Source organism: Silurus meridionalis, chromosome 10, assembly GCF_014805685.1.
Source record: "Silurus meridionalis isolate SWU-2019-XX chromosome 10, ASM1480568v1, whole genome shotgun sequence".
NCBI lineage: Eukaryota > Metazoa > Chordata > Actinopteri > Siluriformes > Siluridae > Silurus > Silurus meridionalis.
The window spans coordinates 10,002,773-10,030,306 of NC_060893.1; the positions used below are offsets into that span (position 1 = coordinate 10,002,773).

At 37.1% G+C, this 27,534-nt stretch overlaps 1 protein-coding gene across 1 annotated transcript in view; it reads right to left on the reverse strand.

Moving 5' to 3' along the window:
- The window catches only part of grm8b (glutamate receptor, metabotropic 8b), a 127,043-nt gene that overhangs the window by 84,684 nt on the left and 14,825 nt on the right, over window positions 1-27,534 (reverse strand). The window contains exon 3 of the mRNA XM_046858990.1: window positions 6,448-6,664. Within this exon, the coding sequence (XP_046714946.1) occupies window positions 6,448-6,664 (217 nt within the window). The remainder of the gene's footprint in view (window positions 1-6,447; window positions 6,665-27,534) is intronic.

The following is a 27,534-nucleotide window of genomic DNA, read 5'->3' on the forward strand; positions in this document are numbered from 1 at the left end:
CAATTTTATTTTGAATTAAGCATGGAATCACAGTGCACATGACTCCACAGTGTTTGAAAGTAATGCAGAAAGTTTTTGAACAGCCCGGTGTTGTTGGCCGCAGGGCTATGCACTTTAGGGGTCATAAAAAAAAAACTTTATAGACGAAGCTTTTTAGTCGATATTTACAAACAAATTCCCAAACTCACAGAATGCCCTTTCACAATATCAATTAGGTCAGACTGGTTCCATTTACTAAATTGTGGTTTATAGGAAACATTTTTTCTGTGGGTTCAATATTCAATATATTTTCTTTTGTCCTCAAAGTAAAATTTGTTTGTAGTCGAAAAAATAAAAACGGAGGAGAGCCGCCTATAGCTAGTTGTCAACCTTAAACGAGTCTACATGATGAGCACTGGACTAGAGCGAATGGATTTATTTTAAGTGAATTATTTATTAATTTTTTTATATATTTTTTTTATTATTACTTAATACAAAATATTGTATAAAGTATTTCAATTATTTTGATTTTTTTAGTATATTTTATTGTTTATTTGATTGTTTTTATAGCTCTTACATCTTACGAATTTACAAACAAATTCATGCTGCTACGCAACTTGGAACGTAACTCGTTCGTAAGGTGAGGAGCATATATATATATATATATATATATGTTATATGTGTTAGGGCTTTCAGTGGATTATAATATTTGATCGTGATGAAATGAGTGCTTGTCATGAGTTAACTCGTTTTTAATTGCAACTTTATCACACATTTTTATCTGTTCTAAATTATTAAAAATGTATACTTTTCAAGAAAGTAATTTTAATACTCTAATCAACATGCCAATGGACAAATATGGATGCTTTATGCGAATGTATGTTTATTATTAGTAAAACCATACTCAACTTAGAGCATGAAAACAAAATACATTCCGTTTGGTGTCCTGAAAATTTACATAATTTAAAACACCAAAATTACTTTAATACATTTACAAGAATATTTTGTTTTGTGGCACGTTTGTCGACCCTGGAGGACTAATTACCGGATGTGTGCACAATGGCGGATTTTTTTTCTGCTTGATTTGAGACTTGGTGTATCAGTAAAACAAATGTTGAATCATTCAAAATAATTTTTCGGTAGAGTTTTTTTTTAAATATCTGAGTAAAGAAAGGGCGTCGTGAAAAAATGTGTGTTGGGTTGAAGTTTTAATTTCGCCAGTTTTATATTTATTTATTGATATTTTTATTCAAAATGGTCAAACAGAAATGCATTAATCGAGCGCTAATAAAATTAGTGCTGTTAAAATAAATTTGCTTAACACGTTATTAAAGCGTTAATTTTGACAGCCCTAATTCAGAAACCTGAAATTGCCTTATATTGCACGAGTAAAAAAGTAATTACCTCCTAAATGCAAAATTTTAAATATAGACCCTTTTTCTGTACTAAACATAAAGAATTTGTACCAAGTTTTTATTACAAAACAAGCAACAAAAAAAGAGAAAAGACTTTAACTAAATCGTATCATCAACCACCCAATATTCTGTCCACATTCAAGTAGCGTGCATCATGGTACCTCGCGCTCAAAGAGAAGGAAAGAATGTTGCTACAAGCATAAAACAAGATAAGTCATGCATATGTCACATCTCAGAATGACACATTACACTTTTGTAAATTAGACTTTCTGACATGCAAGACAGGGATGAGAATAACTGAGGTTGCTAAATCTGCATAAGGCTAAATCTGTGTATGACTTGTTTGACTTCTTCACTGGCTTGCAAAGACACCACGATCTAGAAAATAGCAAGGAAAATATACCAAAATAGGCAACTATGAATTCGGTGTGAATCACACACTCAGTCAGGGGAATTGCCCCACAGACTAAAAAGGCTGTGTTAATGTGTTAATAGGCCTCCCCTTGCATAAATAACAAGAACAATCTTGGAAAAACTGCTGTTCCAAATAAAATAGGCTAACCTTTTCCTGTGTTCCATCAAACTGTTTTAACAAGTCATGTAAAAAAAAAGATTTTTGTCCCTGTACACTTTGAGGTACTACAGTTTTCATCCATAAATGTGGAAGTTTCTGTTTCATTCTGCTTGGCCATAAAGCACAACAGCATCCACAAAATCTGGCCAATAACTACAGATGCCAAGTTACACTCATGCACATGTGAATCTTGTTGCCATCGTACAGTATGTTTTGACAGATTGTTTTATTGCAGCGAACTTAATAAAAATATATAGAGTGGGAAAGGCTACCACCTGAGCATTGGGATCAATAAAGCAATCTGAAAGGTATACAATTCACTTGATCACCTTCACTTGTGCTTGAGTTCTGTTTAAATGTCATATATTATAATGTAATAGACATGTCAAGGTCCACCAAGTGATTAATTTGCTTTTACCAATATTTACTTTGTCCATGTACAATATATTATGGTACTTCAATAATCATTCGTCCATTCATCCATTCATCCATTCATTCATTCATTTATCTCTAGTAACCAATTTATTCTAGTCAGATTTGTGTACGGTACAATAATCCAGACTATATGACACACTCCATGCACTGATTCATCCCAGGTAAAGTTTTTGTTTTGCCAACAAGCATGTGATGGGGATTATGAGGAAGAGAACCCAGACTTCTCCAAAGACATGTGAGATCAAGCAATACTGCACCTGAACTCAGAATTTAGCCTTGGAGCAGCAATGTTCATTACTGTGCTTGGAGATATGATGTACTCTATGTTACATTTAATAAACCTTTGAAAGATATTGACAGTGCTCCAAAATTTCCAGCAATAAACAGTGCTTCCATCCATTTAAAAAGATACGGTACCTCTTTATAGCTAGTTACATCATCCGAAGCAGTATGATATATTTTATTCTTCAAGAAGATTGGAAGCCCAGGTCCTAACTAAGAAAAAAGTTATTTTTTAAGCAAGTATGAAACCAATTTCATGAAGCATGTCACATTTTCCTTTGATGTACCTTTGATGAACACTGCAGATTTTACCAAAACACCTACTCTAGACATACACACACATACAGACTTAATGAGCCTGGAGGTACAGTGAAAACTGTTAATCACTCACATGGATGGCTCAGCTTATGAATTTTAATTCCATAATTACAACTTAATTAATGCACCAGCCTTGTGTCTACAAGAGTCCAAGCATGGTACATGGCAATAATAAATCAATCACACAGCACAATGGGAGCATAATTTCATTATGATGACCTCTCTCCGCAAACAGTTGTGTATGCACAAGGGATTGGTTGGCAAGTCCTTTTCCAAACCTGTCCCCATAATTATATTTGCATGCATCATTAACGCCCTTTTTTTTTTCCTTAGGTTAGGAAATAGAATCCTGTGTAAATCTGACAGACCCTGGTCTCGGGCCCATTTTACTCTGATACACTTTTTTGAAAGATGCTTATGGCAACCAGTGGTGGACAGTAACAAAGTACATGTAATTCGTTACTGTACTTAAGTATTATTTTTGTGTATCTGTACTTTACTCAAGTATTTCCATTTGAGGAGACTTTTACTTTCACTTCACTACATTTCAAAGTCAAATATCTTACTTTTAACTACATTTAGCAAAATCAGTCTTTCCTTTTTATTCATGAGTTGATAAAAACGGTGATTGATGGTCAATCACGTAGCAAGTCACAAATCAGGGTTTGATTGCCGCTTGGCAGTGGTGGATTTAGGCGACATGAGCATCTTGCCGGGGGGCAGCACGGGGCGCCCACACAAAAAAATATATAAAACATTGTTTGGGGTTTACCGTTTATTTGTATGGTCACGTCAATTATTATATCATGTCAATGAACCTGGTCGGGACTCAGAGTGCGCACCCACTGCCTGTAGAAGTTTCCTCACACATACCCTCAGAAAAGCGAGATGGGGGTTGGGTGACGTCATGTCAGTAAGGAGAGCGAAATCTACATTAAAATTATGGATGACAAATAAAGGTCTATACTCTCAGGAGCCCAATTCATAAAAAAATTAAATAAAAGGGGGGGGGAAACGTGAAAAAGTAAAAGGTGTGCATGCAGCTCTATCACTCATCTCATTTTGAGAACAGTATAAGCTAATGCATTTAAAATAGCCCAAAAACTGTACAGCACTTTGGTTTTGGTTATGCTGTGTTGCCTGCAGTGCTTTTAATGCATATAGCAACAATATTTATTTTAGCTTGCATAACATTTTAATTTATAGTATGCAGTTTATCCTTATGTGTGTAGCAACAAAACAATTACAACCTAACTAGTCTAGTTGGGTTGTAGTTAAAATAGCACTTATTAATTTGGTTACCTTAAATTGAGGTGATGTCCTAAAGGTTTTCTGTGATTGTACTGATTAGGTCCTGAACTAAGTTCAGTCGGGGGAATCTCCAGTGCAGCTTAAAAGGCTAATTCAAAAGACCTACATATACCGTAATTTCCAGACTATTAAGCGCACCCAAATATAAGCCGAACCCACTGAATTTGACAAAGATTTTTATTTTGAATATAAATACACCGCACCTGTCTATAAGCCGCAGGTGTCTACATTGAAACTATTGAACTTTACACAAACTTTATAAAAGAGAGTGTCTGTTACACGGCTTGTATCTAAACAGTAGCCTACCAAGAAAGTCATTGTTCACTGTCTTCCTCCTTCCTTTCACAACATTTTCTCTCGAGAGTTTTTCTTTTGGCATCATCGTGCGTTTAAAAATCACCATCGGTGAAGCTTTTGCGATGCCGTGCAGCTCAGAACACAGGTGAAGTGCGTTTTTTCATGCCCGGTTGTTTTATGGAAAAATCCATAAATTAACCGCTTCATTTTTTAAGCCGTGGGGTTCAAAGCATGGGGAAAAAGTAGCGGCTTATAGTCCGGAAAATATGGTATTGTAAGGATATAGATGTTGTATGTATCTTATGGCTACAATTAGACAAGTTTATGTTTCTGTTTCTTGTTTCTGAGAGTTTGATAAATTGTGCACAGTAACGTGTATTTAATTGTGCAATAAATGCATTTAGGGTGATATTTTTACATGAAAGTGAGCTCTCAGAAATGTATCCAAATTTGTGGACTGCTCTGAGAATATGTCTTACTCATCCAGTGATGGTAGATGAAGCAGAGAGGAGCTTTTCAAAGCTAAAACTAATCAGTGGGGAGACGTTGGGGTAATAGGCGTGAATTTCATTTAACAGTAGGGGGGGGACAATAAATATGAAATTTCTCATGAGCAATTTTTGAAGTGGACACACATGGTTTAGGTGCACTGAAAAATGATCTTATGTCCATTTTCCTTTTCTCCATCATTTTATCTAGTCTATGACACTGCAAGGCAAGTTTATTTATACTGTAGCACATTTCATACACAATGGTAATTTAAAGTGCTTTACATAATGAAAGTAAAACTATCAAGCTATTATAAATCATAGTACTTGGATACTTAAGTACATTTGAAGGCAAACTCTACTGTACTTTTACTCAAGTGAAAGTTTAAAGAGAGCACTTTTACAGGAGTAATATTTTACCTATTGTATACTCTATACTGATAACCTTGTGTGAATGCATTTTAAAATATATGAAAGTTAAAAAGATGCAATATTTTTTTAGTTAAGCAAGATACCAAACTACATATCTTACCCTTTTAAAAACCTATAAACCACTGGTACCTTTCCCTCTACCTATCTGTCCTAAATAATTTATTTTCTAAACCCGCAGTCACTAAATAGTTCAATGCCATTATTAAATATGTTTTAATAATTGGAATAATAAATCTGGTATTCTTTAGTTAGTACTATTCTGACCCTAGAAATGCTTTACTTGTGTCTTGTAGGTAAAGAAAAAATAATGCAAACATTATTGCAGATTAACAAAATCTACATTTAACTTATGAGGCAGAGGTTTTTCACCACGCTTGGTTTTTGGTATTGCACACTGCATGAAGGTACAGGTTCTGAAGGAAGAAATTGGTAGCTTAATGGTTAGAGTAATGGCCTTTGGTTGAAAAGGTTATGAGTTCAAATCCCAGCATCACTGTTGTGCCTTTGAGCAAGGTTCTTAATTGTATGTATGAGATAAAACTCAATACACCTGAAGGTGTCTGCCAAATGCTGTAACTATATGCATCTATCTAAAGTATCTGACCTCATTTAAAGTCATTCTTTCTTTGATCAAGAGGTATTGTAACAACTCCCTCTCTTTAATTAGTTTCTGCAATTTCTTGTGTCAACACTGTCCTCTGTCTAGTAAATATAGATAAGGTTGCTCACCATTAGATTAATTTAAATAACTTAAAGTACAACAATTGTTTTAAGGACAGAAATTCTCTTACATGAAGTACACTAAAGCCTAAAAATCTATTTTCAATAAAATAATATTATTCCTGCGGCTGCTATTTTGACCAGATATCAGATAGCAAAGACCCAGTACAGTACATTCAGCAACTGTTTTACCTACCAGTTTCACGACTTATCTGGACAAAGGCCTCCACACCACTTTCGCCATAGTTGCCCTCTGAAGCCAGTGTAGAGACATAGTTCCACCCCATGGCCATTACAATGTCCAGCATAGCCTGGGCCTGGTAGGAGTCAGGCGGAACCACACGAGAGAAGAAGTCATAGCGGGTATTATCACTTAGCTCTGGGGCAGTTGATGCATAGCTGATCTGAGGAATCTGTGAAAAAGTAAGACAGATTTGGTAACTTTGTATGAATTGTGGCAAATGTAGTGTTGGTACTCCAGGGCCAAAAAAGTTTTAGCAGGCCAATGAAATCTCTGTCAAATATAATCTTTAAGGCAACTACTGCTGTATAGGAAACCAATACATTTTGTCTTGTAGGAAAAATCAATGCTAATTCTAAAATGCTGGCTCACTGTGTGGATGTTTGTGGATGCTCGAACTTGAATCCATCAGATATATATAACATAGCAACATCATGTAAGTAAGAAGAGAGATGTAGGAGGTAAGGGGCTCTGGTGGGTAGTGAGGCAGGGTGGATAATGGCTCTTTGGAGGCAATTGACGGCCTGATTGATTTCTCCTCAGCCAAAAGGCCAGGCCGTCGGCCAGAGCCCCAGAGGCTGAGCTCATCGGCATTCGGTGAGAGAGAGACGTTCAGAAAGCCTGCCAGCAATACAAATGACACTCTGTGCTGGTCGTGCAGGTACAGCAATACTCTCTCAGCTTCAACTATAAATTGCAAGCTTTTGAATATAAATGCCAGAGATCGCCTGTGAACTGTCAACCATGTGTGCATAGATCTGCGTGTGAATTTGGGGGTGGAATGGAAGGTGATGGCATGTAGTCTGAGAAGGTTGAGTGCTTTTGAAGATTTTGCAAATAAGATGTGCCAAGAGTATACTTGACATATACAGACCTTTCATTCAAATAAGGGTCAATAGAATAAGGTAATGTAACAGGTGGGAGGAATTTTTTAATCTATTATTGCAGCCTAAATGAGAAAATGTTTAGTTCTATGAAAATTGTAGAATCTTTCCTTTCAATGAAACACTAATTTGGATGGATAGTAAATGATGCGGTACTCACTGACAGTGCCTGTCAAACATCCTGTCAGGCTTCATAAATTATTTCCTATCTAAAAGAGAATGTCTAAGCTTGAGTGATTGATCATTGAAATCTCAATTTGCATTAGTTTGCTACCTCTCAAGGACATTGTGATTTTACAATCAACAATAGCTGTAGGAAATAAACCCTACAAGCAAAGAAAAGGCCTTTTATTTGTTACCCGTCCCAAACATATTGTATATTGCCCACTTACAATTAAGGCTAATCACAATATATCAAGAAGGGCTAATTAGAGTAGCACAGAATATGTTATGGAAAAAATTAGCCCATTATTAGCATCTGGGCGGATAACGAAACCACATGACTCTGGTTCTGCTATTGCAGGATTGCACTGAATACAGGTAATAAATCATACACTAATTCTGTAGTGCTACTGTGACCATCCAGATGTCTTCATTCTGGGTGGTAGGCCGAGGGCGGGACACTGGAAATGTTATGTAAAAAGAGATCATTTTGGTGCAGAGAACAATTTATGCATTCATATAACACAATGTGAAATTCTAATCATGCAGTACATATAGCCCATTAGACCACATAACTGTATAGCCATCCCAGCAATTTTGACAACTAAGCTGTTATCACTGTTTATACAATTGTTTCCAGCTGTTTGTCTTGACTCGGATGCTCTTTGTATTTGTCCCTGTAATGGAGCTGTCAGATGTAGAAAAGCAACTCAATACTGATAGATTGCATTAAGAAAGTACTAATTAACCCTCCACATGACCTTTATTTAAAAGACTACTCCAAGAGGCATGCACACAAGTTACTTTGCACAGATAGACATTTTCAGACTTTTCAGGTTTTTTCCCCCTAAAATAGTTAATATTATTTTGACAGACCAAAGAAGGTATTATATTAAGAAGGCATATATATATATATATATATATATATATATATATATATATATATATATATATATATGTACATTGTACATTGTGTGTACATGCATCTCTTTTTCTAGAATCTTCTTCTTCTTCTTCTTCTTCTTCTCTGGTTGTAATATATATTAATCTGTTTATTTTATAGCAGGTAATTAAATAAATCAGCTGCAGATGTAGCCAAATATGATTGTTGCCATTCTTGCATCATCAGCAAATGTTTTCCTGTCCTAGGAGATTCATTCCTGTCTTGGCTGTGTTGGGCCACCTTAATCTTGTCTGTGATGTCATTAATCTCAGTGTATAAATAGTCCTGTTTGTACCATTGCCTGTGTTTTCAGTATTTGCTGTGTTTCCAGTTTTTCTTGTTTGCTATTTCTTCAGGTTCAAGTCTAGTCATTGTTCTCTTTTACCTTGTCGGGCTTTTTTATATATAATATAATATTATATAATATAATATTATTTAATATTATATCATATAAAAATATAATATATTTTGAAAAAGCTAAATAAGAATATGTTGGGTTTGTGTCCAAACACCTCTGTCTTCTGAGAGTTGCACAGCCACTGCTTCAGTGACTAACTCTCAGGATGGGCTTGGATGAAGTACAGAAACTGCAAAAGAGTATTTATTACAAATAGGATAAACTGTGGAAAAAGCAAATTAGGTGCTTATTTTAGACGATGGCCTTTAATAATTAATCGTGACAGGTATGGAGCCATTATTGCCAGAATGAACTGCTCAATGGCCTGATTTCTCTACAGCTTTGTATGAGATGCTCATTCAGCCTGGTACTGCACTCCTCAAACGCTGCATGTGTGAACTGCCGCTGGTGTGCCATTTTCAACTTCACACCTCTTTTGAAAGCATGTGCACTCCGGAGGCTACTGTCTGAGCTGAAGTGTGGAACCATGCATTTGGTGCTATCTGTGTCTCTCACCTTCAATTCATAAAGGAAACTTTGCACCTGCATTAGGCGTCTGGGATAATTTTAGATGTTTTGCGGGTGTCTTGGGGAAAAAAAAGTGACGTAAATAGTGATGTAAGTGGCATTTGCAGATGGAGCAAGTATATCTGCTTACATCCTGTTTGAAGGGATAACGCTGCATCTCATGACAAATGCAATTCATGCTGGTTTTGAAGATTGAGCAAGTCCATTTACTGACACAATCACACCTAATAAATTATAAACCCATGCGAAAAAACTAATGGCAGAGAGAACACCACGTCCTAGTCTTTCGCTGGAAGGAAAAGCTCATTATTGGTGGCATTTACCTCAAAACCGAAAAAACATTCCATGGAGATATAAACTAATTATAAATTGTTTTCTCTTCACACATTTAAATGCTCACTAATACTGTTAGCAAATGCAGCAATCCCAAGGTTGCCGCTTATTCTCTCTTTTTACTGAGGTCCACTTTTTCTTGTTCATTATTTCTCAGTGGAGAGCCCCTTTAGCATCCATGCTGCAGTAAGACTCACCAGGGCATCAGAGAGATAGAAGGTTTGAAGTCCTATATATTCCACTCTTATGTGGTCATCAGACGAGCGTATCCCTGGTTCTGACAGACAAATTCTTAGCCCACGTGTCTCGTTCTCACACCCCAGCCAAGTCAAGCCTTTTAGAAGATGTTTCTCATTTGAAGTTTTTCTAATCAGCAACACAATAATCCAGTTACAGTAAGCTGCTGTTGCCAACTCTATGTTCCCTCCTGTAGGCCATGTCCAAGGTAAATTTCAAAGTGTCACAACTTTGAGAAATGAATAAATATATTTCTATAATTGATACATCAAAGAAGACTACTGCAAATAATTGCTTCAAAGAATTGGGGTAAAACTGGTTTATTAGTAGACATACTAATAACACTAACTTAAATACAGGAATAAGTATTAAGATTGTGATAATGAGGCAAAGGCCTGAAGGGTCAGTATATTCACTTAGATTCTGTCAGCAGGAAGAAACAAACAAGATTGTACTTTTTTTTCAAAGGCGAGTCTGGTGATTTAAAGATGGCATTAGCATAAGTCTCCCTGGCAGGCACAACAGAAAGATATCTGCCAAGCCAAACTTTCTTTCTTTTTTTTTGGGTTGCCTGCAATAGACTGTTTGTTGTGAACTGTCATGTAAGAGCCCCAAAATGGTTCTTTATGGTTCTTAGCTGGAAAAGCAAAAGGGCTGGTGACATGGTTTCTGACTGGAAGAATTATTGGCTATAATATGTGCTATATATCGACTCTCTCATTTTAATAATTCAAACTTAATTTTAAGAGTTACATTTAATTGGGAACAAAGTATTCTTACTGCAGAAAATGAATCCATGAATTAAAAAAAATATGTATAGAGATACTCATAGCATTAATTTGTTTATAAAAGACTTTGTTCATTAAAATGTTTATATACATATTGTTTGATATATTATATATTAGCGGTCCCCAACCACGGACCGGTTTAATGTCCGACAATATTTTCACGGACCGGCCTTTAAGTTGTGGCGGATAAATACAACAAAATAAAATTACACGTCCGGCATAAAAACTGGTATTTTTCTAAATATAATAATAAATGTGAATCCACTGTGTTGTTTTTTTGTTCATTTTGCTAGCTTGGGGGTTTCACTTTGGTAATGTATTAAGTGTTAGCAGCCGGAGCAGCCCCTTTAAGAAGGTAGCAGATGAAGGTAAGACATGTGACCGAGGCATCATGACATGCATCAAGAGTGAGTAATAGACAGATGTGGTGGCGAGAATCCGGTAAATATCCAAACTAAAACATTGTTCAGAACCAGATAATAAATAAAATGGAAATAATGTATGTTATGTATTCTTTCTGTGCGGCCCAGTACCAATTGACCCACGGACCGGTGCTGGTCCACAGCCCGGGGGTTGGGAACCACTGTAATATAAAAAGTCAAATGGCATATCATATGTGAATTGTACGCTCACATTCACAGGAAAAACTATGCTAAATTTGATATTTACTATACCCACATCGATACACTTTTAAAATATATGAAACTTAAATAATTTTCAAGAAAAAACTCTTTTTTCTATGCAACTGAGAAACACAGGGGGTATGATGGATGTGTTTCTTTGTTTCTAAGACTTAAAATCACCTGGGCTTAATAGTTGATTTCTTTTTATTTTCACTTCTCTGTACTTTTTGATTTGTCATCTCTACTACATCTCAACTTTGCTTGAAAGAAATAAACTTCAAATTCCTTGCATGTACAGTGAGTCGGCTCACACGAACCAAGCACTGACTAATTACTCAGGATGTTCTTAATCATGGGGAACAACACGGGTACATGTATAATTGGCAAGGCCAAAGAACAAAGCCACAAGACAGCTGAGTGACAGACTATATCATTAGGGTGAGAAAGTGCTGATGCCCCAAGAAAACCCTATGGGCTTTTCCTTACAGTACTTTTGAATTCTCTAACTGCTAAAACAGTAGGTGGCATATATTCCAGAGAGATATGACTCATTACAGTCTAACCTTATGTGAATCTCATATAGCTTTCGATTAGAACTGTGATATGGTGAACTTCTCCATTGGGATTCTAGCATATGCAGCCTGTCCTGACTCAATGTACTGTTCAGGTGTTAATCGCACCTATTACTGACACCCCAATGTTTCATCCCATGAATAATCTACTAAATATCCCTTCTGTGCTCTATACATATATGGCTTCTGCAGTCAGTGAATGGAACAATTCTGTGTAGAGGTATTTTTCCAGAAACCAAGGTAAAGCACTTTGTCACATCAGAAGTCCACTCAATGTGATCTAATGCCCCCTACCTTTAGATGCCTAATGGAGGAGGATTTATGTTCTACGTCTTGGCCAGAACAAATATTTTTTGCACTAGTAAATGGTTCCCTGGCTCCCCTTTAAGACAGACATTTATCTAACCTACACACTTGAAAAATATTATGCTTGTCCACTTTCAATCACTTTCTAATTATCAGAATAGGGGACCCCCGCTGCTACCTATATATCATGAGGAAAATCTGTGCACTTCCACTAGTCCACAGACTTTCCACAAGATGTCAGGGTCAGAGTCAGACTGAATGGCAACTAAAGCATTGCATTTAGGCATCATCTGCACATTCTTTTCTTTACACTGTTCAAGCTTGCACAACATACTAAAAAGGAAAAAAAAGGATGCCAAGACACACAAAATAAACTTGAGAAATTAAATAGCTTGGCACATTAACGACAAAACAGCCACTGTGAACCTCACGCTTAGCTAGTCAGACACTTGTGATATTTGGTTGGCATTTACATGTAGCCCCTGGATAACCAGGAAAAAAAACACACAACAGAGAAATGAAGAAAAAAGACAACAATTAAGGTAACTATTAACCCTGCTGCCTCCATCAAATTTGCACAGGGGTTATGTAAGATGCGTAGGGCATGAGACAGTGCCATCCTTCAGCAAACTGCAAATTATCAACATATTCTTACACATTTATGTGTTTGTAATAAGCAAAGTAAAAAGATTACATCCCCCTGTGCTACATATTAAGGAGAAGAAAGTCTACAATTTAACAAAGGTCCACTGATAATGAACAAATCACTTTAATAACTCTGGCATTCATTCAACATGCACAAAGAGCATAGCACACCCTAACATTTATGCTCAAATGACAAATGTGAACATTAATGAAAAAATGATGAGGAAAAAAAGGCAAAAATGCAATGCGTGTTTTCAGAAAATAGGCGTCGAAACAGCAGAAGATGCTGTGGTTTTTATGTTACAATGGAAGCCACATTAAAGCACAGCATGAACAAATTGTGCTTCACAATTAAGCTACTTCATAAGCCACTTCATGAAAACCTTTTTTTTTGAGTTTGTAGATACATTTTGCACATCTGTACATTATAAAACCATTCCTCTCTAGCCTCAGGTCAAAGCAGTTCTCTAGTTGGTGATAGACACATCATACACTATACAGCTGTTGATCTTCTGCTGTTTCTACAACATCTTAAGCTTCTACACAAACACACATTTTCACAGTGAGCCTAAGTGACATCCTGATTTGATCTGTACCTGCGAGGGGCATCTAGTTGTCCACATGTGTGAGTGTTAGTCTTGATAGATGGGCATAATGGAATCAGAGAACGGAGGAATGAAACAAGATGGAAAATGTCACAGCTAATCAGTGTATCTCTGAGTGAGTGGAGTGTGCTGTCCTCTGGGTATAGCCTGTCACCCAATGACCAATCATAGTTAAATCAAAAATCAAAAATAAATAAATAAATAAATAAATAAATAAATAAATAAATAAATAAATAAATAAATAAATAAATAAATAAAAACCAACAACAGTCTTGAATACATTACATAGTTAAGTCATGCAACAGAAAACATGAAAATTTCATATCAGAAATAGCTAAATAAATTATGGACTAAAAAATCATTTGTTTAATTTCTAGTCAAACTAACGGACTTGCAGATAGAAACTGCCATTTGCCTCAACTATTAAGGGCAGATATCTTGATATTTACACCCAAAAGGAAGATTTTCAGCAAAAAAATATCACTCAAAGCTTTCAAAAATTGTTCTACAATTCACATGAAACCGAGTGTGAGGAAATTCTGTCCAAAAAACAATTTGCCTGATTTATTGCTACGCAGATTAGCACAAGACATTTGGTAAGCTTTTAGAGGTGTGCTTCCTCTGTCTCTGTCCTCTGAGCTATTCTTCCCCTGAATTTACATTGCAATCAACCATTCGATTTCACACCTCCTAAACACCAGGGGTAGTGAGACTCACCTGAATACCATCCTTTGCACATTCACTTTCTAGAAAAGCCACAAATTGATAAAAGAGGTTAGATTTGCAATAATTCCTGCTGTCATATAGCCATGTTGTACTTTTGGAGTGTGAGAAAAGGAACACAATTACTTATACCTGTATCTTTTTAGTGCTCAAATTATTTTGTTAATGAACCCTACCACTATGTCAGTGTAAACACAGAGAAACAAAGGAACACATAAACAAACTGCAGGAAAATAATACTTGGTTTTATTTAAAAATTACATCTGTAGGCAGCAATACTTTAATGAAACCATTAAATGTAAAGACTTCTAGCTACCTGGAAAAAGTTCCTAACCAGTCTCAACCAGATGCCATGTGGAAGTTTATGGAAAGCATTCTATGACTGAGTATGCTTGGGAACTATCTTTGAGAATTAAAAAAATGTCCACCAGTGTAAGTGATTAAAGATATGTGGAATGATTAATTCAAAGTAGTTACAACACTGTATTTTAGAGGCCATCCTTCCATTTTTGTTGGGAGAAATAGTTAAGAATAAAAAGGAAAAAAAAGCCAATTCCAAAAAAGGTGAATGACAGGGTTTTTTTTTTAAGGGAAACAAAAGAGAAACAGGGGTCATATGCAAGTGTTATTTTTATCACATACCACTGTCTGTTATACATTCAGGATAATATATATTCAATTTGTAAAGGTCTTGGCATTTATACATGCTGAAAAAGCTATCGAAGCCATATCCACCCTGCTGCAGGGGTGTAATAGAACTACTTTGAAAATATTTTTATGTTAATTTAACTTTTGGTTTTGTTGCAATATCCTTTACCATTTAAAATGCAAATACAAATGTTTTTAAATTCATATATTTTGTAAATATATAGTAAAACAGGGGTAAAACTGCTGTGCTACAAGCAGTCACATTTCATATAAGAGCCTTTGCCATACGAATTCACAGATCAGGCATAATATAGAGATTCCGTTCAATTAGATTCATAGCTTGATGAATATCCTGTATTCTGTCTCATTCCAGACACAAAACCGACTGTATTATTTTACTGTCATTCAGTCTCCCCCTGCCTCAGAAGGGAGGGTCACAAATATGTTTGGATTCTTTGAAGAAGCATACTGTTTGCTACGGTTGTGCCTCATTAGGTTTGGCCATAGCTGTTGCCCATGTAATGGAGCCCCCTGGTGTGGTAATTGCTGGATTCTAGCCAGAACTGTCCAAGCCATCTGATGCTCCTATGCTTCAGTGCAGGTGCTGCCAATTGTATCTAACTGTCGCTATCAAACCGTGGTGTGCTTTAAGCCCACCTGCAGTCAGGAAAGCACAACTGAGTGCATAATCATAATGCTGAACAAATTGAATGTTTGCCTTAGGATTTCTGTTGACTATGATCTAGGATTAGAGCACATGACATATTACAAAGTTATGCTCTGCTAATCCAGCATCTCTACCAGTTTCCTGTATCCATTACATGTCAGAAGCACCAGAACACACTTTAATAAACACTCCGACAGCGACTATTTGAAAGCTTGCAGCAATTATTTAGTCATTACTTTAGTCTAGAAATGGGTTTCCATCACATCTTACAATCATTGTGCCTCATTGAAGCCTGGACATGTTTAATGTGAAAGTGCAGAAAGGAAAAATGACTTTAAGCAAATCAACAGCTTAAGGTCATTTTAGTAAGAGCTGTTGCTCTTTGTCAAACAAATGTACTTTTACCTGTCAAGCTTCAGGCTTCCAATATTACAAATGATTTTTCACTGCTCACTTGGCACTAGTCAGTGTGGCCTTTTTTAACAGTGATGAAACCTTTTTGTTGTGTTTGGCGAATTGCAGCTAAGCTCTAAGCCTGGAAATGCTATAATATATAAATTCACACAATGCAACATTTCCATTAAGCATGTGCTTTTGTTGTCATGCAGTTATATTGCTTACTTAAAAGATAATATTAAATAAATACTGATAAATACATGCAGTATAAGAATGATCAATGATGATCTGTAGAATATTTGTATTAATTATGACTACACTAAGCCACCAAATGATGCTTGATGCTTGAACCCTTACAGGCAAATGCTTAACGAAATGCAGACTGATCACAATTATATCTAACTAGGTGAGCAGCCAGATTGGTAATCTCCAACAGTGTGTGTGATTAAAAATATGTGGAGTGAATAATTCAAAGTAGTAACAAAACTTCATTTCAGAGGCTATCCTCCCATTTTTGTTGGGAGGAAGAGTTAAGGGTTTAGAAAAAAACTTGTACAATGCCAATTCCAAAAAGGTTGGTACACAGTGTAAAAATTTAGATAAAAAGAGAGTGCAATGATTTGCAAACCTCATAAACACATTTTATTTACAATAGAACATAAAGGAAGTTTACTATTTTAAAATAAGTACTTTTGAATTTCTAGAACTGCTAGAGAAAATTTTTTACAACAAATTAGTTTAATAGCAAACAGGTCAGTAACATTATTGGGCATAGCAAGAAGTTAAATCTCAAAGAGACAGAATCTGAGATGGGCTGAGGTTCATCAATCTGCAAAATAATGTGTTTACAAATTACTAATTTCATTATAATGTTCATCAAGATAACATTGACAACATCTACAGTATATTAGAACATCAAGAAGTTCACTGTATCAGACATGATAACATGATCCAGAAATGTTTTCCCTGAAAATCTTTTTGGAACCATAGACACTGCATCCTCTGGACTAAAGAGGAGAGGGATTATTCAGCTTGTTATCAATGCTTAATTCAAAAGTCTGTGTTCTCTAATGGTATGGGGATGCATTAGTGCCTATAGAATGGTCAGCTTGCACATCTAGAAAAGGCACCATCAATGTTGAAAGGAATATATACAGGTTTTAGAGCAACATATGCTTTCATCCTGACAATGTCTTTTTCAGAGAAGGTCTTGCAAATTTCAGCAAGAAAATGCTAACTGCGTACTGCATCATTACCACAGCTTGGCTTTGTATTAGAAGAGTCAGAGTGCAAATTGTCCAAACTGGCCTGTTTGCAGTCCAGACCTTTCACCTAATGAAAACATTTGGTACATTATGAAATGAAAAATAAAAATACGTCAAAAAAGAATTTTGAACAGATATAATCAGATATGAATGGGGCAACATTTGTCCCTCAAAACCCCAGCCATGGTCTCATCAGTTCCCAAAAGTGTTAAGACCAGTGACACCGTTGTAAATATAGCCTTGTCCCAAAAGTTTTGAGACGTGTTGTGGCCACCAAATTCGAGATTACCCTTTTTTTTTTTTTTTTTGATATATTTCCTCAGTTGTAACATTTTCTATGTTTTCTATGTTTTATTGTGAATAAAATATGGATTGATGAGATTTGCAAAGAAGTAAGCATTATCTGATTTGCAAGTAAATACGATTATCTAACCTCCAACATTTAGTGTAGGTATGATGCTGATCACATTGCCATTCTTTAGTTTCTAACTAATGCAATACCATTCATAACCAAATTTTAAATCATTTCATATGATTTCCACAGTTCACTTCAGTAAGGTAATATATTCAAATGCATTGTATATTCTCAGTAAACATAAGCCCAAAACACTATTGCAGAAGTTTTATAATACAGAACAGAACAGGACGTACTGTATAAATCAGTCAAGAAAAATAAGTGTCATTTTTACCACCCACTTCAGATATTTGACACTGGAAACCAAAGAAAGTGCTGAAAAAAAATTACACCTCTCACCTTATCAATTACAGTATAACTTTATAAGCTTTGCCACAGCAGGGGAGAGCTGGTACAGCTGAAATTATTTTCAGTGTGATTTAAATTACTCTGTGATTTAAGTGTAGAAAACTGAAAAATTTGACTAAAACTAAAATCATTACTCTGTTACAGCTCTACAAAATCATGTGGTTTGGATAGAACACCAATCAAAAACAATCTCAACTTACATGTATATAAAAATACCTAAATAAATGACAATGTAAACATTAAGCAGTTAAAAAATTACACATTATGTATAAGGCAAAATTATACACTATACATTTTTTAAATCCTGTAAATATTGATGCAGGGCATTTTTGTTGTTTTGTTTTTAATTCTAAAATTATCTTTAAATCTTTAAAGAAGAAGAAGAAGAAATAGTAAACATTAATACTATGGTAAGGTATATCATTAGTATTGTTATTCCTTTTAATTCTATGATTAAAAAAAGAACAATGTCTTTATGGCTCTATATCAATTGGCATTCATTCTTACAAGTGCAAGTGCTGTGTTGATGTTCCTTCTCTGTCTGTGTTGTCTTCGACCCTCTAGAGCAAAAAAACTGTAACAGGTTGTACAATTGTAGGACAGGTTACATCCATACTTTCTCAGAAAAAGCATAAACAAAAATGATGCCAAAGGTTATAAAAATGTACGCAAAAATGTTTCTACAACTGTGGCTAAATCCCCCTGATGTTTTTCATACATGTGGAGAATTGAAGATTTTTTTTTTATATTTCTATAAGGAAGCCCTGTGTGTATGCATGCATTTGGTGGTCTCTCTTCCCTACTGGATTTCTTTGTCCTTTATGAATGCATTAAATGCATTGTAAAAACACAGTAGGACCATGTCAATTATGTTTAGACATTTACCTGTCTCAGTACATATTTAGTAAAACTAGTGAATAGATTTGTATTTATGTTTGTAAGTATTTTGTTATGTAGTATTGCCATTGTCTATTAATGTAACTTATGGATAAACATTCCACCAGCAGATGACAGTAATGCACCTTATGGGTTTCACAACACTACACGAATAAGTGAAAAGAAGTTTGCATTAAAAACATGGCTGTTTACCAGATATACTATCCAACTTAATTTAAAGTTCATAATAAATGAATGGTGATGGAAAAAAAAGCAGTTTTTCACTCATTCTGCTATACAGTACATCTATTTGCCTTAACTGAGGACATACAGTAACGGTGCTGACCAATCTAAAAAAAATTATATTAATTAGTTTGAACAAGCGCCGACCTTGATTTTGATTACAAGGTAAAAAACGAATGAAAACTGTTTTTCGCATGAAATAAGCTTCTCTGTTTTACCTCAGAAAGCCTTTCTTCTTTTCTTTCTCACCCCAGTGATTAAGTGTTGGGGTCAAGCATGGCCTGTGTAGACTTGACTGCGCTGTTAAAAACTTGATAATGAAGAACGAGGCTTTAAGTTTCTTCCTTCCCTAAAGACTTGAATCTAGCCAGTTCTAATCATTAATATTACGGAAAGTATCCTGGAGAAAATGGTTGCATGGCTTGCATGATTGTGCTTGTTTATTTTTCTGTGGTGTAAATTAATAACTAAAAATGGTAATTAGTTCCTGTTAATGGCAATCTTTTTTGACTCTTGCATATTTAGAGTGCCTCTCCTGAGGATAGACCCTGTTCCATGAGACTGTAGGCCAAGCAGTGACCTTAATCTAATCATGCAGCACAGTTCAGACTGGGACCACAAAGGACACAAAATCATGACGCTTTATGTATGCATGAAATGTTAAGACACAGTTAACCATATATTTGCCACTAAATCAAGAGGCTTAATTTATATGTTTGGATTAGTACTGTGCATGTTTTGTGATGATCATTGTAGGCACATATAAAAATAGATTAAATGGAAGATATAAATGGAATTCAATAAATGGTCTTTCAAACACTTGTTGTAAACATACAGCAAAAAAAAATAGTCTATCTTTCTAAAACCACCATCGGTTCTAATTATTGTATATTGAATGGTGTGAAGAACTGTGACTGAGAAGAGTAGAGTAGCAAAGATAGAGAATAGAGCAGACTTATGCAGCATCAGTGACAGTTATGCTAGGCGTTTGCACGGAGTGGAATGCTCGTTAAACCCGAGCTTCATATGGGCTGATATGGGAAATACAGTCATAAATAGGGATCTAAAAGGAGACAGTCGAGCATGTCACATATCTGTATGTGTTCCTCCTCTTTTAACACATAAAATTCAATCTAATAATAAGCTGAATCAGATGTGTTTAGTAAGGTAAATGCAATCCTATATCCCCCTCCAGCACTGGACAATGTATTTTTTAATTTCTTATTTTACATAACTACATACATTTTTCAAGTGATCACAAGCATAACCCCACAGTTCTCACAAACGTTAGATAGATAACTATCTTTTAAAAAGGGTATGAAGTGCAGGAGCATACAATACTTGATTGCAAAAAAAGTTTAAATCAGTGTAAGAATATTACACAAGTGTAGGAATTTTAGCCACTACTGCATGTTGCTCAGTGTAGGACCATCCATACAGTAAAACGGAGCAAATTGGAAAACGGTGCAAGATTTAAAGCTGACCGCTGAAGGTTGGTTCTTACTTTGTCCAGAAGGATTCTGTGAGCTGACTGAAAAGGCTTCTGAGCTTGGTTTTGTAGAACAGCTGGAGTTTGATAGCTATTTGTGAGCTGTCCATCAAGCAAGGAACGTGGGATAGTAAACAGGAAGAAAATAGGCAAAATTGGCCCCTTTATACACCACTGCTTGCCAATCACTGTATAGGTGCACAGCACATTTGTACATTTTGTGTTTAGCTAACCTATCAAGACAGAATGCTTTTCCTACTTTACCTTCCAAAGACTTTGAAAGCCCATTCAGAAAGAAGAATAAAAAATAACATAATGGTCAAATGTATTGTTATAAGGTGGTCGAAATTTTAACATTATTTTTATATAATATGTTTTTTTTTTTTTTTGCTTAATATTAGTAGTAGTAGTAGTAGTAGTAGTAGTAGTAGTAGTAGTATTAACATAATAAGTGAGAGTGGTGTGATGTAGATTGTTGATTACTGTAACAAGAGACAGCATTATGGCTTATATAGATATAATTCTATTTTTCCACAAAAAGACAAAAAAGGCAAAATTGGCTGATATATTTTAGAATTTTAAGCAATAAAAAATTAAACAAGAATTAAAGATTGCATTTAGCTACAGAAATGTGCAAGTGAAAGCTATACAGCTTTCACTTGGTCAAACACCAAGAAGTAGAAAGGCTTGGTAAAATCTCTGATCGAAATGCATATTTGAAAAGTCTATTAGGTGCTTGAGTATAAAAGTGAGTATAACCCTCACATTTCAGCAACCATTGTATGTTCTCAAGAGTTTCTATATAAATAAAACTTGAATATATTTTAGAGTAGAGTGGTGCCCCAGAACTGGCGAGGGTTACGTTCTAAGACCCCGAAAATCAAGATGCTCAGAAAGAGAGCGTTGCCACCCGGTTCCCGCGTGGAGGTCCTAGGGGCCCCTGGTGACGCTCTAAGCCCAAGGAGGGCTGGCCGACGTGAGGATCATCCTTGCCTTTAATAAACGGGCCATGGTGCATAAGTCCTAACGGCTTACATCTTGAAGGGTGGTTTATACCTCATGCTACGGTGCCTGTCCCTCCCTGGCACCACCGGAAGGCCGGTTTGTTCGCCCTGCCACAGGATGTGTTTCAGGGCGCCGCCTCCCTTCAGCGGTTAACTCCCTCTATTTCCGCCCGAAAGTTCGTTGCGGATGGGGGAGACCCGCCGCCTCTCAGGAGGCTTCAATGGCCGCAGTATGCTGCTTCAGCCGTTCGGGCTCAGGAGGACTATCTGATAGCCCTGCCACGGGACGTGTTTCACGGCACAGCTTCCCTCCAGTGGTTTGCTCCCCGTATTTCTGCCCGAAAGATCGCTGCAGATGGGAGAGAGCCACTGCCTCTCAGGAGGTGTTGTGCAGAGCACCGCTCCAGCCGCTCCGAGTGGGTCAGAGGCCAGCCCCGAGAGGTTGGTTCCCCTGTGGAACTTTGTGTCAGTCTGGGATGGCTGCCAGAAGTCTCTCGGTGGGTCCTGCGTACTGTAGAGAAGGGCAACGCGATTTAGTTTGCGTCTTCTCCATCCCGGTTCAACGGGATGTGTCCCACCCTGGTGGGACCTGAGCAGGCTCCTTTGGTTCCAGGACAAACTCCTCTCACTGAGAGCCGTTTACATCCCAGGACGGTTGAATGTCAGAGCAGACGCCCTGTCGAGACAATTGCTGAGGCCTGGGGAATGGCGGCTCCACCTCAAGGTAGTGGAGCAGGTATGGCAGAGGTTCTACAGAGTCCAGGTGGATCTGTTTGCAACCCAGGAGACTTCGCATTGTCCTCTGGTTCTCTCTCTCTCACCCAGCCCTGTTAGGGCTGGCTGCCATGGTACAGTCGTGGCCGAGGCTACGCCTGTACGCCTTTCCCCCAATCGTGCTCCTTTTGGGAGTTCTGGAGAGAGTTTGCCGGGAAGGAGTCCGTCTCCTCCTGGTAGCACCTCGATGGCCGGGCAAGCCATGGTTTGCCGACCTGGTGTCCCTGCTTGAGAGCCTCCCAGGTGGGATCTTCTCTCGCAGGCGGGTGGAACCTTGGTTTACCCCCGCCTGAAGTTTTGGAAGCTGTGGCTGTGGCCCCTGAGGGGGCACAGTTCATAGCAGCTGGTCTCTCTACGAGGTAGTAGAGACTCTACTCCATTCCAGAGCTTCCTCCACGAGGAGGTCGTACGCCGCACGGTGGCTTCTGTTCACGTCATGGTGTGAGCACCTTGACTTAAACCCAGTTAACTGCCCAATTGTTTCAGTTCTGGAGTTCTTACAGGAATAGTTTGCCACAGGGTTAACCCCTTAAACCCTGAATGGTAACGTGTCCGCCATCACGGCATATGTCACCCCGCTTGCGGGGCAGTCGCTGGGTGGGCACCCTCTGGTGACACGGAGGCTGAGGCCCAGGACACGACGCAGAGTGCGGAACAGAGGTGAGGAAGTGATGGGTAGGTATGGCTTTAAGGAGAGAAATGTGGAAGGGCAGATAGTGGTAGATTTTGCTAAAAAAAAAATGGAAATGGCAGTGGTAAATACATATTTTAAGAAGAAGGAGGAGCAAAGGGTGACATATAAGAGTAGAAGAAGGTGCACACAGGTGAACTATATTCTATGCAGGAGATGCAAACTGAAAGAGATTGGGGACTGTAAGGTGTTGGCAGGGGAAAGTATAGCTAGACAGCATTGGATGGTGGTTTGTAGGATGGCTTTGGAGGTGAAGAATAAGAAGAGGAGAGTGAGGACTAAAAAAAAGATGGTGGAAACTAATAAGATGGTGGAAACTGAAGCAGGAAGAGTGTAATGTCAGGTTCAGAGGTCAGGCAGGGGATCAGTGGTGGTGAAGAGATGCTGGATGATTGGGCAACTACTGCAGAAGTGATAAGGGAGACAGTTAGGAAGGCACTTGGTGTGACATCTGGAAAGTGTAAGGAAGACGAAGAGACGTGGTGGAAAGAGAAAGTGCAGGAAAACATAAGAAGAAAGAGGTTGGCAAAACAAAATTGGGATCTGCAGAGAAATGATAAAAGTAGGCAGGAGTACAAGGACATGTGGCGGCAGGTGAAGAGGGATGTGGCAAAAGAAAGGAAAAGTCATATAAGGAGCTGTATGAGAAGTTGGATTGTAAGGAATGATAAAGGGATTTGTATGTGTGTTAAGAAGGTGGAGGGAGTATTTTGAGCAGCTGATGAATAAGGAAAATGAGGGAGAGAGAAGGTTGGATGATGTGGAAAAAGTGAAGCAGGGAGTGGATAGGATTAGTAAGGAGGAAGTGAGAGCAGATATTAAGAGGATGAAGAGTGGAAAGTCGGTTGGACCAAATGACATACCAGTGGAAGTGTGGAGATGTTTAGGAGAGATGGCAGTGGAGTTTTTAACCAGATTGTTCAATAAGTTGTGGAAGGTGAGAGGATGCCTGAGGAATGAAGAAAGAGTGTGCTGGTAACAATTTTAAAGAATAAAGGTGATATGCAAACCTACTGTAACTACAGGGGAATAAAGTTGATCAGTCACACCATGAAGTTATGGTAAAGAGCAGTGGAAGTGGAGTGAAGCACTAGTATGGTTTCATGCAAAGGAAGAGCATTACAGATGCAATATTTGATTTGAGCATGTTGATGGAGAAGTATAGAGAATGTTAGAAGGAGTTGCATTATGTGTTTGTGGATCTAGAGAGAGTGTACGACAGGGTTCCAGGAGAAAAGTTGTGGTTGTGTAAAGGGAAATGAGGTGTGGCAGAAATGTATGTGAGGGTGGTGCAGGACATGTATGAGGACTGTGTGCCAGCAGTGAAGTATGCAAAAGGAATGACAGACTGGTTCAATGTGGAGGTTGGACTGCATCAAGGATCGACTCTGAGCCCTTTTCTGTTTGCAGTGGTGATGAGTTTAAGTACCTGGTGTCAACAGTGCAAAGCAATGAAGAGTGTGTTAGAGAAGTGAAGAAAAAAATGCAGGCAGGGTGGAGTGGGTGAAAAAGACTGATAACATGAGTGATTTGTGATAGAAGGGTATCTGCGAGAGTGAAAGGGAAAGTTAATAGGACTGTGGTGAGACCTGAGATGTTGTATGGTTAAGAGACAGTGGCATTGACTAAAAGACAGGAGGTGGAGCTGGAGGTAGCAGAGCTGAAGATGCTGAGAATTTTATCAGGAGTTACGAGAATGGACAGTTTATTAGAGGGACCCTGCATGTAGAAAGTTTTGGAAAGAAGGCAAGGAAGGCTAGACTGGAGGCTAGATGTTTTGGACATGTGCTAAGGAGGGACATGGGTATATAGGTAAAAGAACACTTAGAATGGAGCTGCCAGGAAGAGGAAAAAAAAGAAGGCCAGGATGTTTGTGGATGTGGTGAGGGAAGACATGCAGGAAGTTGGTTTGAAAGAGGCAAATGTAGAGGACAGGGTAGTATGGAGATGGATTATCTGCTGTGGTGGCCCCTAACGGGAGCAGCTGAAAGAAGAAGTAGTAGTAACTTTAGTAACTACTCTATCCTGAGGATAGTCATGGTCAATCTGAAGTCTTTGAGGATTACCAGGTATGAAGTAGAAATACATCCTATTGCAATGTTATCTTGTAGTTGAATGAAGTTGTCCGAAGTTGGAGGAAACTGACGATCCCAGAGAAAACCTATGTGGACATGAGGGTAGAAACAGTAAACAGACCAGGAATGAACCAGGGATGATGAAACTGTGAGGCAGCAACATTACACCATAAAGCACTGTGCTTTCAAAGATGTAAGTAGAAGTGAAAATGTAAAAACCTAGTCAAGAATTTGTGTAGCAATTACTTAAAAGATCGTGTTGTAAACTATGTAAAAGATTTTTGTTTTAAATAAATCTGCTTGATACTAACATTGTTGAATTTAATTTTTTTTTTATTATTCAACTACATCAACTAAAACACATTTGTTTACGAATGCAACACTAAAAAAGACAATTAGTAGTAGTAGCAGTGGTAGTATTAAAAAAACAAACAAACAAACAAACAGATTATCTGCCGAAATGTGCACTCCATGCATGAGTATAAAATATGGCTTTATCTTTTAAAACTCTCTACAGTTTTGACAACTTGATGTAATTACCCTTATCTAAACACAATTATTTATTCAACTGCAGAACTTGGTGCAGTAAAAAAAGAAAATAAATAAAAAACAAATAATCATAATAAAACTAAAAGTCAACATTTCTGTGACAAAAAAGTGGATTTAGGTATAATTTGTGCAGGTTTTTGAGAAAAAAGTATAAAGAATTATGGAAAATCTGCAGTTGTAACTCCTGAACACTTTAACTGTTAAACGTTTTCAGTAAAAAACAGAAGATTTATTTATTTATTTTGGAAAAGTGGTGCATTATGTAATGTTACTTTCTTTACTAACATGCAAACATTTGTCTGTGACATGATTTTTTTTTTTGGTTCGAAAATTAATGCTTAGAAATTTTAAATGTTTCAAGAATGAGTCAATAAATGCAGAACTCATAAAATAAGCATTTATAATAACATTTACACAGTACTGTATGTTAGACACACCAAAAAACGACTATAAAACTTGGAGTATTTTTTAAATATCAGCATGATGCTGGTTGCCCTCTATCCCCTCCCAAATCCCCCAATCTAATCATTGTTTAACCTTTAATTTGTTCTTAATTAATGCACCAAAGTCTCAATACACACAGAGACAGAGCTGTTTGAAAGATCTTTAAAGAGTAAGGAATCTCTTCTGAAGGCAAACCAGGGCTTTATTAGGTGATATTAAATTTTTGGATTGAAATTCATATCAATACTAAATGATGTTAAATCCAATTACTCTTTTTAAACCTGTTCCTAAATCGTTCTAGGATATTTTAACATTAGATTACTACAGCTAGTAGTAATGCCACTTCCAAGCTTCATGGCCTTCCTGCCTCGATCAAGAGTTTAAATTGAAGGAGGTTTTCTCCCACTTTTTAAAAACATGCAGATAGGGGACATGGCTGTGCTAAATTGCTCCAGTTCAAGGTGTATTTCTGCTTCCACATTTACTGTGACCGTGACCAGGATAAAGCAAAAATGTATTACATATAAGTGGTACGTGTCTGTGTTTGTATTGCAGAGCATAAAGATGCAATGACTGAAAAATTCTGAATTGCTTAAATAATTTTGTAATGTTCAAATCATAGATTTCATACATTTACACATGCACTCCTTTTCTTGTACTATCATTGTACAATATTTCTAATGAGGCTAAATAATGCTACAGCTTCAACTACCTCTAACTTTATCCTTAGTCTCAGTATTTATATCTGTTTACATCATTTTGCATATTTAAATGTAAATCCAATGTTAAAATTCACATACTTGAATTTTACGTACATTTTAAATAAATAGATTTAGATTGAATTCTGCTAGGTGATTTGTGGATAAAAAGATTATATATTATATCAGGGGGAAAACCAGTGTAGCAAAGATGTTTTTTGTCAAGCAGATTGGCAAACACACCACACACACGTATATGGCGCATGGCCAAGTGCACTGAAACAGCATGGATATAAACTCGCCAGCCACTTTAATAGGAACATCTGTACAGGCTTGTTCAGGCATTTATCCAAACACAGCAATCATATGGCTGTGGAATTCAGCGCAATGTGTTAATGATTACATCAAATATTAGAATGCGAGAACGTGTTTTCGGTGAAGTTGGCTATGGAATGTTTCTTGTAGCCAGTATTAGTGTGTCAGTGCTGCTGCTTTAACAAACAAGAGTCTCTAGCGTTTACACAGAATAATGCAGAAAACCGAATTTTTTTTTTTTTTACAAAATTCAGTGAGTATCAGAAGTATGGTTTAGAGGTCAAAAGAGAATGGCCATACTGGTTTGAGCTGACGGAAAGGCTACTGATTAATTTCCGGTTCGACAGGCTGCTGGTTGTATCATAGCTCCAGACCCAAGCTTCAGCACTGGATTTCCCA